This window comes from Populus trichocarpa, chromosome 4, assembly GCF_000002775.5.
Source record: "Populus trichocarpa isolate Nisqually-1 chromosome 4, P.trichocarpa_v4.1, whole genome shotgun sequence".
Lineage (NCBI taxonomy): Eukaryota > Viridiplantae > Streptophyta > Magnoliopsida > Malpighiales > Salicaceae > Populus > Populus trichocarpa.
In genome coordinates this window covers 16,201,110-16,219,070 of record NC_037288.2, presented here as the reverse complement: position 1 = coordinate 16,219,070, position 17,961 = coordinate 16,201,110, and the positions used below count along the sequence as shown (strand labels likewise).

The 17,961-nt window shown below is 33.8% G+C and overlaps 1 protein-coding gene across 1 annotated transcript; it reads right to left on the bottom strand.

The window, feature by feature from the left end:
• Nucleotides 1-1,815: 1,815 nt before the first annotated feature.
• On the bottom strand, nt 1,816-6,777 carry LOC18097778 (phosphatidylinositol 4-phosphate 5-kinase 1). Its single transcript, XM_006384338.3, has 8 exons — nt 5,418-6,777; nt 5,168-5,332; nt 4,844-5,009; nt 4,542-4,652; nt 4,255-4,448; nt 4,009-4,136; nt 3,841-3,922; nt 1,816-2,639 (listed from the first exon to the last, which is right to left on the bottom strand). Exons 1-8 carry the CDS (start codon nt 6,482-6,484, stop codon nt 2,327-2,329), a joined length of 2,226 nt encoding a protein of 741 aa, XP_006384400.1. The 5' UTR covers nt 6,485-6,777; the 3' UTR covers nt 1,816-2,326.
• Nucleotides 6,778-17,961: the final 11,184 nt, after the last annotated feature.

The following is a 17,961-nucleotide window of genomic DNA, read 5'->3' as shown; positions in this document are numbered from 1 at the left end:
GAAAGTCTCTCCCATTTGATGTGAATTTTTAGGTGTTAACTCGAGATCTTGAATGAGATTGTTGGAAACGTTGTTGTTGCCGCCCATAAAATACAAGTTGCTGAGTGAACTGTGTGTTTGTCATATATATCTGGAATGAGAACTCATTATGAAACCGGTTAAAATTTTGGAGTTGAGACACCAGCTTTGAATTTGATAGTCTTTGGGGCTTCAACATAGTTGTTGTGAAGCTTTCATACTATTGACCAAGTCTTATGAGAAGGTAAAAAAACCTTTTCTTTGTCTGAAACTAGTTTTTCTATTGCTACAAGGCTGGCGCACAAGCTTTTAAAGATGCGAATGTGTTCTTTCATAGACTAGTCTTCATGTTTAGAAAAATAAGTGACCTGTTGGCAAAGTGTAAACTCATGCTCTTGTGAGTCTTTTGCATAAGCATTCTTGAGTGCTTTCCAAACAGTAGATGTTGTTTTTAAGCCAACAACAAAACTAAGCGATTCTTCATATAAGGTTCCAATAATCCATCCATGAAGAAGTCGGGTAGATTTTTACGAGGTAATAATGAAGGCTTCAATTAATGTTGGTTCAAAGTTTTTTGTATTTGAGTTATTAGTTGAATCTTATGTGGTGTATTTCGTTGGAATAGGCTCTTCATTAGTGAGATGGTCGATTAGTTTCTGGCTTTCTGCAAGAGCTAGGGCTCGTTTTTGCCATCATAGATAATTTGTTTGGTTAAGTTTGAGAGAGTAATAAAGTTGCCAACATTGAGAGATAACGAAGTCATTATAAGGAAGTGATCATGTTGTTTTCTTTGTGGTTGCTAAATGTTCATATAGATTCTGATACCAAGAAGAAAAACTAGAATTGTGCAACTTATATATATGCATTGTTATTGTAATTTTGATGTTTATAATTGTGCAACTTATATATATGCATTGTTATTGTAAATTTGATGTTTATAATTGTGAGCACTTAGCAGCATGATATGATTCTACTTATACATGGAATACATTGATTAATTTCCTTAAGAATATGTTGGCTACATTTATCCTCACATTATACAATGTATCAAGACTACAATATGTTCTTGTACATTCTCTAAAGGGAGATTCTCATTGGTATGCATTCATGCATTGTATTGTTGTTAAACTACCATCTTGATTTGAGCTTGTTGTCTTTGAACTTTTTTTAATTTCTCAATTTATGAGTGTTCATCCTTTCTTGAATATCTTTTATTACTCTATCTACTCACACAAGCTTTTGTAATAAGATTTCTCCTTTAGCACATTGAACTTTCAATTTTAATGATTTTCTTACTGGGGCTATTTACTAGCATCTTGGAGTGGAAATGACAATGGCAAATCACATTTGGGGTCACATTGAATGAATTATATGCCTCATTAGGTAACTATACAATCCATCATTTGTTAAGCGGCAAATGACACTGTTTTTGGCATGGCCCATGAGTGAGAAGCAAAGGCCACGACCATCCTTCACCATCCTATTGCTTTGCTGTACTGTTTAGCCTTCTTGGTATTGTTCAAAAGAATGCAAAAAGATACAAGTGTGAAGTGTATTATTGTCTTCTTTGTGCTTTTCAAACTTCCAATATAGAGACAGATCAAGAACATGAGCCAAAGGAAACACCCACATCTTTCTCGTTGCCTTTCTCTTCTTTTAATGGCTTGTTCAATGCAAAAAGCAAACACCCCACCTGATTTTGAATCAATAGGAGAGAGAGGAAGAGAGAAAGGGCAGGGGGGGCTAAAATATTTTGCTCTTTTTTTTTTTTTGTCTTGCTCACTAGGGCAAACCATCTTTTTCAAAATTTTAAATAGATGCCATCAAAAAGAATTTTGTTCACTACCACTCCCATAATGTTTCTCTCTCTCTCTTTTTACAGAAAAGATACTATTTACCCCACTTACTTTTGACTGTACACTTATTTTTCCAATCCCTCCCCAATTTTGCCAGAACCATTTCTCTACTTTCTATGCTCTGTGCTTGCTGATAATCACATTCCAGGGCTGCTCACAACTCAAGAAAACAAACTGCTGTAGTTGCCTGCCTTCACTCTTCAGATTTATACAAGCTCACCTAATCCCTTGACATCTCGTCCGTAGTTGACACTTAAACACCATGGCTAATCTAAAAAATTTAGCCACAAACGTTAAACACCTCAACGCATCCAATGCATCAGCAATCAATGTGCCTTACTTTACACATGCATCACTCGTAAATCTGGCACCAGCTCTTCCGGGATGTCACTGGGAGTTTAATTTCTGGGTGTTAAATTGTGTATAATTTTCCTTTCCTTTCTTTCCCGTCATCACTTGTCCTCTATGAAAATTCTATGTATGAAATCTCGGAATCTTTTCGAGTATAACTTGGGATCAACAGCTGAGATAGACGTGGGATCCACTTGCAAGGACTTGTATGCATGTTCTAGCTTTTTGCTGATATCATAATCTTGGAGGATGTCAATGATACCAAAGTAGAGAACTACATCAAAGATCTCGGTACCATTCTGTGAAGGTGTTGAATTGTTACTTCCACTCCCTGTGCACTGATCCAATTCAGTATTCCTCGACAGACGCTCTGCTCTTGCAGGCATGTTTGCCCCTAGCCGGATAAATGGCCCACTGGAACAGATTTCAAATTAGTACATGCAATGCAAGACACAAAATTTGACATCCCAACACGCAATCACCAAAATTCAAATAATCAAACTAATAAAGAACAAAACGTGATAATGAGGATGATGATCACTCAATCACCACTGAAATTTTATGTTTTGAAGGCACTTTTCATCATTAATTTTCAAGCTTCCAGGCAGACAAAATAGCATTGTTTTGCAGCTACGGTTTCGAAGTCATTATTAGTCCAATAAACTATTGGCGAAAAATTTGTGGGATAGATACAAGTATCATTGAGGCATACTTGGAGATTAATGCTTCAGTTGCCAATCACATTCATGATTTATCTTTGATTTTCTAAAAGGGATTGGAATAGGACCAGACAAAAATTGTTTTCTATCTAAGAAAGAAAGAAGACCCCACTAACATATGCTGTCCACAAACTACCCCCAATTTCGCCATTAGCTTAAGCCGCTTTGAGTCATTCCAACAAACAGGAATGAATTCAAAGGAACAAATCATCAAATACAGGGCTCCTACGTGGGAAAAGGAAAATGTTTCACTACGGAAAAAGAAAAGCTCAATCACAAATTATAGCTTCACTTTTTGTGCACTGTATCTTTTATTTTCTTGGCTATATGCAAATGACATGTTGATATTTTAAGACAAGCATTCTTCGTTGCTTTTCATAACCAAACTCTGGGGTCCATAAACAACTAAAGTTAAAACATGTGACACATGCCTAGTAGAAAAGAAGATGCCATACCACTTGAAGGGTCCCAACATTTAGACTTTTTATGGCAACAAAAGCCAAATTTAAAAAAAGGGTCATCTGATTTGTAAAATGTAGCCAGCACACAACAGGTAAACGATTCAGTTTTCATATAGAGAATGTACCATGTTGTTTAACATCTCTAAGCATAATTTTTGCAATAATCATATATTTTGATCATTCATATCTTTCACCACAGTTCTTTGTCACCACTTCACATGCACACATTCCCATAAAAGAGATAGCATGGAAGATGTTTAATCTATGCAACCAAGAAAGAGAGGATATAAAATTGTCTTTAGTTGATGACAATAAATACAAATCCTAAAAAGTAATATAAGGAAAATAGATTTGGAAAAGATAAAGCAGAAACAAAGCAAAGCACTAACAATTAGGAGGAAAAAAAACATGAATTCTGAAAAAGAAAATACGTACCTGCCTTCCATGACCCAGTCCATATCGGGCAGCAAATGATAACCACGCATCGATGTTTCCTCATTATGTGAATTTCTTTTTTCTGATATAGGACCACAAAACCAAATTAGCTCAAGGTTGTGTTGTAAATTTGCAAGGTAGCCGAATCACAGGATAAAAGAAATTTACCAAAATGCTTGTCATTTAGTGACATCATCTCATCACTTGAGTAATCATCACGGAAATGAAGACCAATTAGAAGACTGTAATCCATAATCCTCTCTGCTTCCAAGAATTCACAGTCCCTATAAATTTGTCTGAGAAAGAAAGAACAGAAGACAAACATATTTTAACTTGGCAAGATTAATGCCCCACCAGAGAACAAGAAAAAGGACACGAAACTTAAAAAAAAAATTGCAATGCTGTGGAATCTACCTTATGAGTTCATTAAACCATGACCGTTCCAGGCGAAATACAAAGTTTAGATCGAGGTCCTTAAGTGTGGTTGTCTCATCAATTTCACCCTCTGGCTTGTCAGTTGTACGTCCATGAGAAGAACCTTTCAGGTCAAAGCGTTTATGGATGCGGTACTCAGAACAAAACAGATTGCCCATTACAACAAAACGGGTCTGGAATTACATTGAAATGTGAGTAACAATCAGATTGAGAGTAAGCATTTTGGGAAATGATCTGAATGAAATAATCCACTATCCCAATTATACCTTTTGACCTCCCATTGGTTTAACACAATGCACGCCAAAGAACTTTGTTACCAATGAGTTCTTGTACTGGCAAACATGTTGGTAATAACTTGGAAGCATCTTAATGAGAACCTGAATAAGGTTCACAAAAGGTGGTGAAAATCTATTCACAGGATAAAAATACATGTTAAAAATAAGTGTCTACAAACTTAAATTGGTGAACAGAACCTAATCACTCATCCCACTTAATACTGCTCGAGTAATAATCACTTTTCATGCATTTTCTTTTCTGTAACATAATGAATGAAGAATTTGAGACTAACCTTGACTTCAGATTTCTTAACGGTTTTGATCATGAAACGGTCATCTTGAGTTAGATAAAAGGAGCTTCCACTCTTCCCAGGGGAGGAAAATTCCCTAAGAGTATCACTTCCACAAATAGCTAGCATGTAGTCCGCTGGATCTATTGCAAACAATTCCCTCAGATGTCTAAATACCAAAAAACCAACCACCACCATAACATAGGAAATCAGAGACAGATTTAATATCTCCTTTCTTGGCTATTCAAAAGAAAATTTGAAAGTGAAGTAATAAAACATTATAAATTCCAAATATCAGCAAAACTTAAAACGTCCTAAAAACAATACCTGAATACCATGGGACAGTAATCCTTCCATTTGAAATCCACAGACTGATGCGGAGGTGTAGACTTCGATCCTTCAGGTGGAAACCTTGTCCAAAACTTCTCTTTGGGATCAAAATCACCCTGTCTTAATTCCCTTGTTATTGACGCATGCTTGCCAACAGAATGCCTAAAAAATACACACATTATCAAATCCAAACTCATTAAAAGAATCTAAAATAAAAAAAAACCAAATTAGCCAGTGACCAAATTACCGGACACCCAGTTGAAGATTAAGCATTAAATCATAATTCTTATGCCCTTTTGAAATCGTTTGTCCTTGTTTCTTATTAACCTCACAATCAACAGAACTACAAGGACTTCTTCCTGGCTGCTGCTGCTGCACATTACCCTCACATCCACCTCCATTATCATCACTACCATCTCTGTAAAACATTGACGCCTCAACATTATCAACAATATCACAAGTAATATCACCAGCCTCTCCATCCAACTCCCAAATACATATCCGCGGAAAGTTACCATCCACTGATGATCTCTTCCTCCCTCCCCCTCCTACCGGATCCAAGGCCACTCTTTTAAGATCCTCTCCGCCGCCACAAACCCTCCCATTCCCACTACCAAATGTAAGCATCCCTTTCCCTTTCGGCACCCCATTTTCCCAATACCCTTCATATCTATTCCCATTATCCCAAACCAACACCCCTTTCCCAAAAATCACCCCGTTTTTCCACTCACCAATATACTCATTCCCATTACTCCAGCTATACTTCCCATCTCCATCTTGCAAATTATCCTTCCATAAACCTTGATAAACATCCCCGTTAGCATACCTTTTCTCACCAAACCCATGTTTTTTATCACTCACCCAATTTCCACTATAAGCTTCACCATCTACACCAATAAAAGTACCAAAACCATCCATTTTCCCCAACTTAAAATGGCCTTCATAAGAAGCTCCTGTTGGCCAAGAAAACTTCCCACCTCCATTAGCCTTCCCTTTCTTCCACTCTCCTTCATACATACACCCATCACTCCACAAATACTTCCCTTTCCCATGTGGAATACCATCTACCAACCCCCCGGTATAAATATCCCCATTGGGCAGCACCTTCTCCACCAAGGCACAGCTGGTGTCGACACTGGCGGTAATGGTGGTGGAAGTCGAGTCGCGAGTTGGCGTCACGCGCCGCGAGTTCGGCTGGGATCGGGTTCTCGTCGAGACGATATGGCACGGCGAGGTGACTAGCAAGGAAACGTCTTTGTTGTTGGCTTTGGTTTTGGGGTTTTCTGATAGTGTAGCTAAAAGGGTCTCTTGCATTTTGATTCTATGCCGGAAAATGCACCGGAAGCAACATTTCCGGCGACTGTGTAATCTTATATGGGGTTGTTTCTTTGCTCTTTTGTGGGTCAAAAATCAAAACTTTAGTGTTACCTTTGCTTCGAAGAATAGGTGAGAGAACAGAAGAGAAAGAAAACAGAGTAATAGATGAGGAAAAGCAAAAGACCAATGACAGAGCGACAGGGAAAGAGAGAGAGGGCAAGCGTTTTGTTGCTGTTGTGTTTGTTATTTGTCTAGGGAAGGTTGCAGCAGGCGTTGGAGCAGCAATGCGAGGGATCGTTTTTGGTGTTTTGAGGAACATAGTGACCAGATTGGGCTTAGATTGTGGGGGTATTTTTGGTTGATTATGAGTTATTGTTTGGGGGATTTTTGAATTTGTTGAGGGTATCTTGGGGTTGTGGGTGGAAAAGGCAAGAAATAATTAAAGTATGACGACAATTTCTTGATTTATGCAAATTTTATTCATACAAAAGAGGGTTTGATTGATAATGCAACCAACAAACATGGAATTGTGTTGACTCAAATAAAGAAACTATCGAATGACAAATCAATCTTGATTATTTGATAGATTTGTCAAATTATTCTATTTTTAGTTCACAAACTTCTTTTCATTGGCTTTTTTTTTTTAATTGTTCACAAATTATTTTATTTTTTATGTTTTAAAACTGAAACCAGATTGCTCAAGCATATTTTGTTTTTTACTTGGGATTATGTTCGAGTGCATCTAGCTATATAAAAAAAATCAAATTAATATTTTTTAGTGTTTTTTTATGGTATTAATTTGCAAAGATAAAAAAATCTAAAAAAAATATTTCAATACATTTTCAAACAAAAAACACTCCACCACAATACCAAACATTTACTAAAACAAATTTATTTCCTTGAGATTTTTTTTTGTTAAAATATGAGATGATAACATGAAATTAACTATTTTCTCTTAAAAGATGACCGATTCTTATTGAAAATATTTTTAGAATTTAAAAACATTGAAAAAAAACTGGAAGGGATGGTAAAAATGTTGTTTCTCTAGATATATTGCACTGTGAACATGAATAGTGTTTTACCATCTTGCCCTTCAAAGAAACCTCGTAGGCTAATGGTTAAGGGTAAAAGTGTCTTTGCAATATGATTATTTTGACATTTTAGAATTGACCATGGACAAGACGAGTATTTTGCTTTCTATTTGTACAGTAAAATGACATCAATACTCTTAATAGTGAGGAATTGTTAGGTTGCCATGAAGGACTTTCTTTGTATTTTCATGTAAAAGTGAACAGTAAAATTATCAATTTACTCTTGCAATAATGAGAGGCCTTTTTTTAGTTAAACATAATAAAAAGAAATCATTATGTTGTTGGTTTTTTGTTGTTGTTATTGTTGTTATTATTGGATTAGGATAGAGACAGATTGGTAATTAGTAAATGTAAAGTAAATAAAAAAAATTGGTTGACTTGTGTTGGGCACGTGTTAGCTACTCCATCGTCTTCGGATGATGTGTACGGATGACTCTAATGGCAAAAAATATCGTTTCAAATGATGCTTGATTAGCCTCAACATTTCCTTCATGACATGACAACTCATGCATTGAAAGGAACTCTGGTTTGGTGTCGACAACTATTTTTTTCCTCTCTCTTCCTTAGTGTTTATGCCATACCCTCAAACTTTCAAATCATCATCTCAGCTTCTCTCTCCTTTCAATTTAGTCTATGTTCTTTGTTTTTTTAAAAAAATAATTTATGAAATTAGAATTTTATTTTAATTTTATCCTCATTTAAATTTTTTTTCTTTATCAAATTTGATACTCATTCTTTTAGTTGTTATTTAAGTAATCTAAGATAAGTTTTAAATTTGATTTTTTTTTATGGTTTCACCCTCCATCATTCTTTTTCCTATTATATTTTATCCTCATACTTTTAATTGTTATTTTTTTTTCCAAATGTTTTAGATTGATTTTTTTTTACCCGATTTCATCTTTCAAAATTAAATTGATTTGGATTTTGATTTATTGGTTAAGCCCATGTCTATGATTTTACGGGTTACAAGTTTCAGAATTTGACCTAATGTTATAAGGTTTACTCGAGATTGCTTTGGTTCTGTTTTATCATTTTTTTAAAGCAATTTTTTTTTTAAATTTCATTCTTTAGTGTTTATTTAATTGAAGATTTGGATCCTTTTTTTACGGCTTTATACATCCTTTGTTTCTTTATTTGATTGAGTTATCTTGAATGTTTTTTATTTGCTATTCTTTGTTAGATTTATTTTTTTAAAATAAATTTGATTCTTGGATTAAATACAATTGATTGATTGAATATACATGGATGATCACTTCATTGTGTTTTGTTCGATTTGCTTTTTCGAGTCGTTGCTCTAGTAGCCTATGCAGTTCCTTTTGATATCATTGCACAACCCTTTTGTAATGAGGTTTGATACTTCTCAACAAACTCTTTTTGTGGTGGGAGATATCCATGATTGAATGATAATGGGTCTTGAATGGTCTTTTTTTTATTCTCCTTGCAGGTGTGATATTAGTGGCACATTTTTTTAGTTAGTTGTTGCAAAATATTTTTTCATGGTTCATTTGTTATCGTTGCCTACAGTTTAAATCATATAACTAGATTACCCGATTTTATTGGATCCAATCAAGTTAATGATCCGAGTATCAAATTTTTCTTGTTTTTTTAAAAACACTACCGTCTCCTTAGCTATCTCTTTTTTTTACATTAAAAAAAATTAGACTAGCTTATGGCATAACATAAGTCACCGATCTAGTTAATCTATTCTATATTCCATCTATTTAAATTAAGTCATATATACTAATTAATAATCACACATTAATTAATAAGGAGCAGCAAATGACCCAAATGGGTTGAATCCGTCTGTACACAACCCAAGACGCACATTCCTTGATTCAGCTAAAAAGTGAGGATGAACACTGTTAAAGCGTTTCCACGCTTCGCCGTCAGAAGGATGAACCATCACTCCATCAACCGCATGGTGTGCTTGGTGCCATGTCATGTGCTCAGCAGTCCTTGGTGACATGAATAACCTCTCCAGTCTAGGTGTGATCGGGAAGTATCTAAGTTTTTTATATGCCACTAGAGTCTTTCCCCTGCCAGTTCTAGGTTTGTAACGGGAATGCCCGCATGTCATGCACTCGGTCATCTCAGCATTTTCAAGGTAGTATAACATGCAGAAGTTAGGGCACATGTCAATTTTCTGGTATCCTAAACCGAGGGGTTTCATCATGGACTTCGCAGCATAGAAGTTCTCTTTCAGCCTGTTCCCTTCAAGTAAAATGCTTCTTGCCCATTCAATAATCTTGTCATACTCGGCCTCACTCAACCCGTGATCTGACTTGATGGTGAACATCTGTGCTACGGCCGATAATTTACTATGGTTCGTGCAGCCATCCCATAATGGTTCGTCAGAATCTTTCAACAAATCAAAAAACCTTGCTGCATCTACATTAGGTTCTTCTTCTACGATTGGACATTGACTGCCATTACCTTGATTCATTCTCATTGCATTCATAACCATATTTCTGTAAGGATTAGTGTTGTCATTTGCCGTTTCATGCACGTTTCTAGCACTAGAAGTAGACCCAACCACCGTTTCTTCCATTCTCCTCTCACTCTCGCTAACAAATACTTCTCCATGTGCATACCAACACTGGTAATTCTCCATAAACCCTTTGTGTAGAAGATGCATCATTACAACATCTGGATGCAGATACTTTTTATTTTCACACTTCCTGCATGGACACCTAATACCGCCTCCAGTAAAATTTCTGGGAATAGATGTTACGAAATTAATAAAACCCTGAACCCCATTACAATAATCCATCCTCCGCAAACCTTGGGGTGAATCTCGATACATCCATGAACGATCATCCATGACTTATATCGAACCTCTATAAAATTATGATGACATCATGTATTAATTAACTAAGTTAGGTAAATAAACTTGTACAAATATTACTTTAACTCGAGATTATCCAACAAACCAATCACAACTTCTCATAAATATTAAATATTCATTATCATTTATCAACGTCCATACGAATTAAAAAATATAAATTTACAGAAATTACCACTCCGCAATACCATTGATAAAACTTTAAACGGGCCCATTAAGCAAGCTATTAATTATTTCAAAATAGCACATGTAATTCGGTAATTCCATAAAGAAATAACAATTTACAAACAAATACAATCTTACAAAATCTAAAACAAACCATAACAGGTACAAAATTATACATTCATATACTACAAGTTTGTTTGAGAACTAACAATAAAACATGTACATCTACTAACAAAATACATATACTAAAAAAACAATAAAATTGACATTTAATTAAATGTTAAAATTTAAAAAGATATAATTACTTATAAAAATTGATAAAATCCGTCGGTAAATCAGAACACGCGCGGATGCTGTGACCACAAAACTTCAAGAAATATAACTTGTTGTGCTGCTATGAGGAAGATTTTTTTTTTGGGGGGGGAGGGGGGCTGGTTGTTTGCAGATGGGGAGAGTTGGGATGAGGAAGAAGAAGGAGAAATAGGGGATGAGAGGGTCGGCAGAGCTGTCATATATTAACTTTTTCCGACGGTTTTACCGACGGACACTCCGTCGGTTATTACGCTGGTGATTCTGACGGAAACATAGACATGTCACCGTACGGATCTGCCATTTCAAATCCCTCGGTGAGTCCGTCGGAAATTTAAACGGCGAACCGGTCACATCACTTTACGGGCACTGTACGGGCAGTCGTTTTTGAATCCGTCGGTGATTCCGTCGGAAAAAAAAACCCGCCAAAACCTCCACGTCAGCGACCCGCCTTTTTTTAAATTCGGAAACTTTTCCGTCCGTAATTCAGTCGGTAAATACCGACGGAAATTTTCAGTCGGTATGTACCGACTGAATTACGGACGGAAAAGTTTGCGTCGGTTTTTACCGACTGAATTACGGACGGAAAGTGGCCGTCGGTAATTTCGACCTCAAAATACCGACAGAAAATATTCCGTCGGTAAATCCGTTGGTATTTAGCGAATTTCTGGTAGTGACATTAATGTGATTTTTACTCTGTTTTTCATTTATTGTTTTTTTTTTAAATTGCATAAAATATATAAAAATTTATATGATTATTTAATTTAAATGGATGAAATACCAAGCGGACTGAAAATATCTCCTCCTCTAATTGTATAATTGAAAGCTCAACAAAAAAATCCTTTTACTTGGACCAACATCTCTAACATACATTACTTTTTCTTATTTTGTTTTAGCGAAGAAGCGCATCTTAGTCAGAGAAGGCAATGCATAATGTATCCACGTAAAATAATTTGTTTATCTCAAAACTTTGCTAGAGGATCATTAACTTGAACTTCTTTATTCTTAAAGTAGAATTTTCGTAAATTCTTGAAACTCTAAACATGATTTGCATTTCAAATTATTATTTAATGAAGCTTATTAAATACGTCAATTAGGCACAAGCAAAAAAGAAGAAGAAGAAAGAAACTATAACTATGCTCTGAATCTCTCTCTCTCTCTCTCTCTCTCATAATATTATGTTCTTAAGTGAAATTCTACTCCCAATTCAGAATATTTCATTGTTTATATTTAGCCCTTAAAGTTTTATTCAGTTTGAACATTGCTCTAATTTTTTTTTCCATTTTTAGTTCTCAGAGTTGTAATAGAATATACCTTTTGCCACACGTAGGCGTGCGATGTGGCGGGATGTCGGGATCGAGGAGTCGCTAACTAGTTGTTTGGTTTAGAGTCACTAGAAGACCCGAGTGTACTAGTCTTATCATAAATTTCAAGGGTAAGAGACTGGTTGTGGCTAAGGAAGGTATTAACACCCCTAGTGCACCATATCTAAGTAAGCTGCATTGTGTGGTCTAGTATGGTTTAAAGGTTTTGATGAGTTTTTAACTGATAGTTTGTCTATGGCTCAATATAAAAATTTACTCCCATGAATAAATCTAACATTTTAAATTTATTATGGGCTTGTATGCCCAGATAAATTCTTATGAGAAGGGTCTATGCAAGTGCCCTGACAAGGTTCACCTATCCTGAAAAGTAAAAGGGTTCTCCACAAGTCGTACATTGTGGTGAAAAATGCTCTCAATTAAAATTGGTGAATATCTAAAATAATCCTGAAAATTTTCTAGTTAACTCCTGATATTTAAATGCCAGCCTACTTATAGGTCTAACATTTTTACCAGGATATTGACCATTAATTTTCATGAATTAAAATTTTTAGGATTATTGAATATTGGCCAAATCTTTAAGGAATTTTACAAACTTGGTGTATATTTCAAAAGATGCAAAGGAAAATCAACACAAGAATTTGTCTAAAACCATGTAAACAAAAAAAAATTCTCTCCTTTTATATAAATAAAAATGCATTTTTTAATAAGGATTGTGCCATATGCAATAAGCAGATTTTTTTTTAAAAGTTTTAATGAATTGTTTTTAGGGCCATGTTTAGCAAAACCATATTTTTGTTCAAAACAAAATTGTTAAAACAAATATAAGAACGTATTTGCCAAACACACTCTTAAGCTGAATTTTTTTTTTTCAAAACAGTGGCAAACCAAAAAAAGCCTTAAGTATTTAAATTGGTTTTAACCTGATCTGGTCAACCTGAAAATATTGGTTCAACCATGAACCGAATCAAAAACCAAGGTTAAACCCAAAACTAAACCAGACAAAGATTTAAATTGAAAAAAAAATCAAAACTAAAAAAAAACATAAATTTTTTTAATGAAAAATATATCAAATACCAAGAAAAACAAAGAACATGAAGAGCATTTAAACTCAAACCCAACAATAAACAGCAAACCGTACTAGATTTTAAGCCATAAAAGGCATTGTTTTGTTCGCAATCAAGCATAGATCAAGAATCAAGTATCTATTTGCTTCAATTATTACTCAAACGTCATAATTTTTTTTTGTCAAAAATGAGTTTAGGTTCAAACCGAAACCATAAGATTAAAACCCACAAAAATACGTTATTGATACATGAAAACCCTAGATCATTTATGATATATGAACTTACAGAAACCAAAATCAAATTAAAATGAAAACTAAAACTAACACTCAAGACAATGTTCATCGGATGAACATCAACTTAGGTTGCCCCAGAAAACCAAACGTACTCTGTCAAACCTAAAAAATACATTTTAGGCCTCTAAATCAAGCTCTTTTAGCCCTAACAAACCATATTATCATAAACAAGCATATTTGAATAAAAAATATTAACAAATAATCTCGAATCATCAATAACCTATATAAGATTTCAACTTCCAAAACTAAAGCCTTATTATCAACCAACAAAAATATCAAAACTCAATCCAAAACTGACTCTTTAAATACTTGACACCCAAACTAAACTCAAGAATTAAGAATATGTATTAGCAACCTAGAAAAAACCATTAAACACCTACTTCTACCTTAGAAAGATTTCAAAACTACTATACTTCATCAAAACCAAACACACAAACACCTTTTAAACACCCCAGCAACATTAACAACAACTTTGAAATATGATTAATTAATCAAAACAATATTTTCATTCATCAATTCACATAAATACTAAAACATAAAATAATGCTAGAAAGATTAAAAAATATATCATTAAACATTAAAAAAAAAATGAATTGGCAGGCCACATGGATTTCACCTTTGAGTTTTCACATAGTTATACCTTCTCTAAGTTTGCTAGTTATAGGTTGCTACTTCCCTTCTCTTTTCCTTTATTCTTTCCCTTTCCATATCTATTCTTTTCAAAGCTTGCTAGAACTTCTATATTAGGTCTTTGAACTTTCACACTAGGGTATTTCTATAGAGCATATCCTCATGTTTTTCTATTTTCTCTGTTTTTTTTTCTTTCTTTGATTTCTAAGGGTATTTATAAGGTTTTTCTAGTTTTTTTTTTATGGATTCCCTCAAAGACTGATCAAAACTCAGTTCTTTAATCAAAATAAAAGAGTTTTGGACAAATATTAACAACTGAAACCTTTGTCCTTCAATGATTTTTGGAGATGATTGTTTTGCTTATGTGATTTTCTTTTTCTTGAAGACAAAGACATGCATTTCTCACCTTCTGATCCCAGATGAAAGATTTATGGCTGTTGATAAGAACCATATGGGAGTTTTTAAGTGTGAACACATAAAAAAGCTAGTTGATTTTGCACAAATATGTATCTTAGTCAAGACTGATTGAGTTGACCATTTTTGAGGTTTCGCCGGAGAAACTCTAATGTAAATGTCATAAGAGACCATCTAAACTTGTTAGAGAAGATGCACACCTTTCGTTTGGATCTATCATTGCTCCATTTGGAGGTCTATAGCTCTATATTCATTCGCTTAAAGGTGCCAACTCGATTAGTCTAGAATCTAAAAATGCAATGATGGCTGATCAAGGACAAGATATTGGAGACTTCCATAAAAGAATTGAGATGTAAACGTTCAATTTCATGGAAATAGGGTTGTAGAGGGGATGTTTCTTTTCCATTTGCAAAAAACTTCGTGACATTTGGAGGTCTAGAACTCCACAATGAGCTCTTAAAAGGTGCTAACCCAATCATCCAAAATTGCCAAGGAATGAGATGAATAATGGGTGAACGACGCATTGTCTAGGTTAAACCCCTGAAACTTAGGGTTTTTAATTTGGGGTCTAACATAATTCGTTTTAGTCCATATTCTTCCAATTACTTTTAATTGCACATGTAATTACCCCCCAAACTCTTAATTTCATACAACGTCACATATGTTAAACTCAATCATCAACCCCAAAGTTTAACATCATTTTTACCTTGGTCCTTGGTTTCTGATTTATGCATTTAGACCTTTAATTGACATCAAACTTTCAATTTTCTTCAATTTGGCCACTGATTTTGTTAATTTCAGCCTTTGAAGTCTCACGTCTTTTATTATTTAGTTCATGATTTTAAATTTCTTCAATCAAACCTCTAATTAGCTATCAAAATTTAATTGTTTTCATAACTAAGCCTCTAATGACCAATTAAACTTTTCAAAGTCCAATTTCAGTCCCCAAGCTTCATTGTTTTTTCAATTGACACCTAAATTGACTCAAAAAACTGATTCTCCTTGCAATTAAGTCCTCAATATAATCAATTAAGCCTTTCAAAAATCCTCATTAAGTCCTTACTCATCCAAATTAGTATTTCTTTACTCCAAATAAAAATATTTTCACCGAATGGGTCTTTTGCTAATCAAAATTGGGTTGCTAATTTTGTCAATCTTGTACATTCTGGTCCTCCAACTTTTCCACCTATTATTTTGATCATTCACCACCAACTTGAGCAATCTTCTAAACTTTCTTCATGTGTATCCTCTTGTATTTTTTAATTTTTTTTTCTATTTTTTATGGGGTAAAAAATGAGTAATAACACCTTTTAATATCATAATTTCTTTAGGTGGTGTTAAATTTTCTATAAAAACTTTAAACAATGGCTTGTTGGAAGAAGATAACTGAAATGCCAACCACTAGTTACCACTTGATGAAATTTGTCACACTTAAAAAGGTATATAGGACCATTATAAAAGTTATTCTTAATGGCAATTTAGTTGGTGGAGATAGAGCATAAATTGAAATAAGTTTGACTTAATTTTAGGGCTAATTATAGATATAGTCCCCAAACTAATGTTATGATATCAATACCCTTATCATCATAATTGTTTTCTTTAGAAATTGTTTATGGAGAGTGTAATAATATAGCAAGTTAGTTTGGGGTATATTTATTATTAACCCAAGCTTTTATAATGGCTTGAAAACTTTTGTCTCTACGTGCTTGTGTGAATATACACATATAAATTTGAATTAATTGTGAACTTGATGAGTTGGTTTAGTGGTTAAGAATGTTCGCTTTGAACATGTTTGGTATTGTGATAAAAGTTGCTTTTCAAAGTGCTTTTCGCTTGGAAATGTACTAAAATAATATTTTATCATATGTTTAAATTTGTTTGTGATATTAATACATCAAAAAGATCTAAAAATATTAAAAAATTAATTTTAAAAAAATTAATTTTTTGTAAAAATACTTTCCAACCGTAAAAAACAAACATAACCTTCTTTCTTGATTTTTTGAATTTAAATATTGGGTGTTCATCTATGAAGATTTTTTTTTAATGTACTAGGTCAATATGGAAAAGGTATTCTTCTTAGATCATCTCAAAATCATTTAATCTCGATTGGCATATGAGCTGGAGGATATCTTTTACTATTGAATAAAAAAATGAGTTCATTTTTGAAATATTAATTAAAAGTTTTTAACTATTGAAGATTTATGAGTTGATTTTGATATTTGAAGGATTGGATATTGGATGGAAATGACTTGAAGAAACATTTTTGCCTTAGTCCAAATCTATTAGATTTTACTTTGTTATCACATTGGCTACTAGTCGTCTAGCTGTGACAAATATTCTTAAATATTTACAAAGAGAGTTTTTATTTAATATAGACATGTAAAAGTCTATACATTTTTTTTGGGTTGAAAAAGTGTTTAATTTGGGTGGAAATTTGAAAACTTAACACCATTAAGAAAATCACTCAATTGAAATGTCATGTATATTTTGAGGACCAATAAGAAAACAAAAACACTGAAGAGCATGTTTTCATCAAAGAAAGCAAGTATTTGGACTAAAACTAGCAAAAATAATTCTAGGGACAGAAAGGCAAGTTTGAGATAAGGAATTTGTCAATAGAATGCATGTTTATCCATGGGAATGTGATCTTTCAAACATGTCCAAGGGGCAAGGAGGGAGAGTGCTTTAAAAATAGACTAGAGAATAAAACAGGGACCAATGCTTGTGAACATGCATTGCTTAACTTCTAGCTTATATGGTTCTGTTTTGGAAGGACAAAACTTCACAATACTCCTTCACAAGTCCTTTTCTATGCTGTCATTAACATCTGATGACAAGAGACATTAGAATGACAAATTTTTGGTCATGTTTAATTATTGCCTCTTTCCATTTTCATCACGGGGAGATTCCATTTATATATATATATATAAAATTAAAGTTTAAGAAAAAAAATTAAGTGGATTTTATATAAAATTATGGTGTTTGCTAATTAATTAGACAATTTTAAAACTATAGCCGATGCAAATCGCAGTTTTAACCACGTTTCATTACATTACCCAGCAAACATTGAAATCCAAGATGATAGTATAAAAAATAAACCCACTTCCTAATTGAAGTTAAAGAGTTAAGTTCATAGACTCGTCCAAGAAATACATGAATTTTTATGGAATGTGAAAACCACCATTACATTTTTGTATACTGTATATGCCATGAATACATCTATTTCAACTGTTCACTACATTCCTTTTGTGGTTACTATGGCAGTCCATCCTTGCAGTATATTCGGGAAAGAGGAAAACAAAGAATGGGGTAAATCAAAAGGGAAAAAAAGGCGGTGAGGT

Bases quoted from the DNA above. Each gene is read 5' to 3' on its own strand.
- LOC18097778 (XM_006384338.3), bottom strand. From the start codon at position 6,484: ATGCAAGAGACCCTTTTAGCTACACTATCAGAAAACCCCAAAACCAAA. The intron at 5,333-5,417 runs GTAATTTGGTCA...TGTATTTTTTAG, and splicing joins AATCTTCAACTGGGTGTCCG to GCATTCTGTTGGCAAGCATG. The intron at 4,449-4,541 runs GTATAATTGGGA...ATGTAATTCCAG, and splicing joins AACCAATGGGAGGTCAAAAG to ACCCGTTTTGTTGTAATGGG.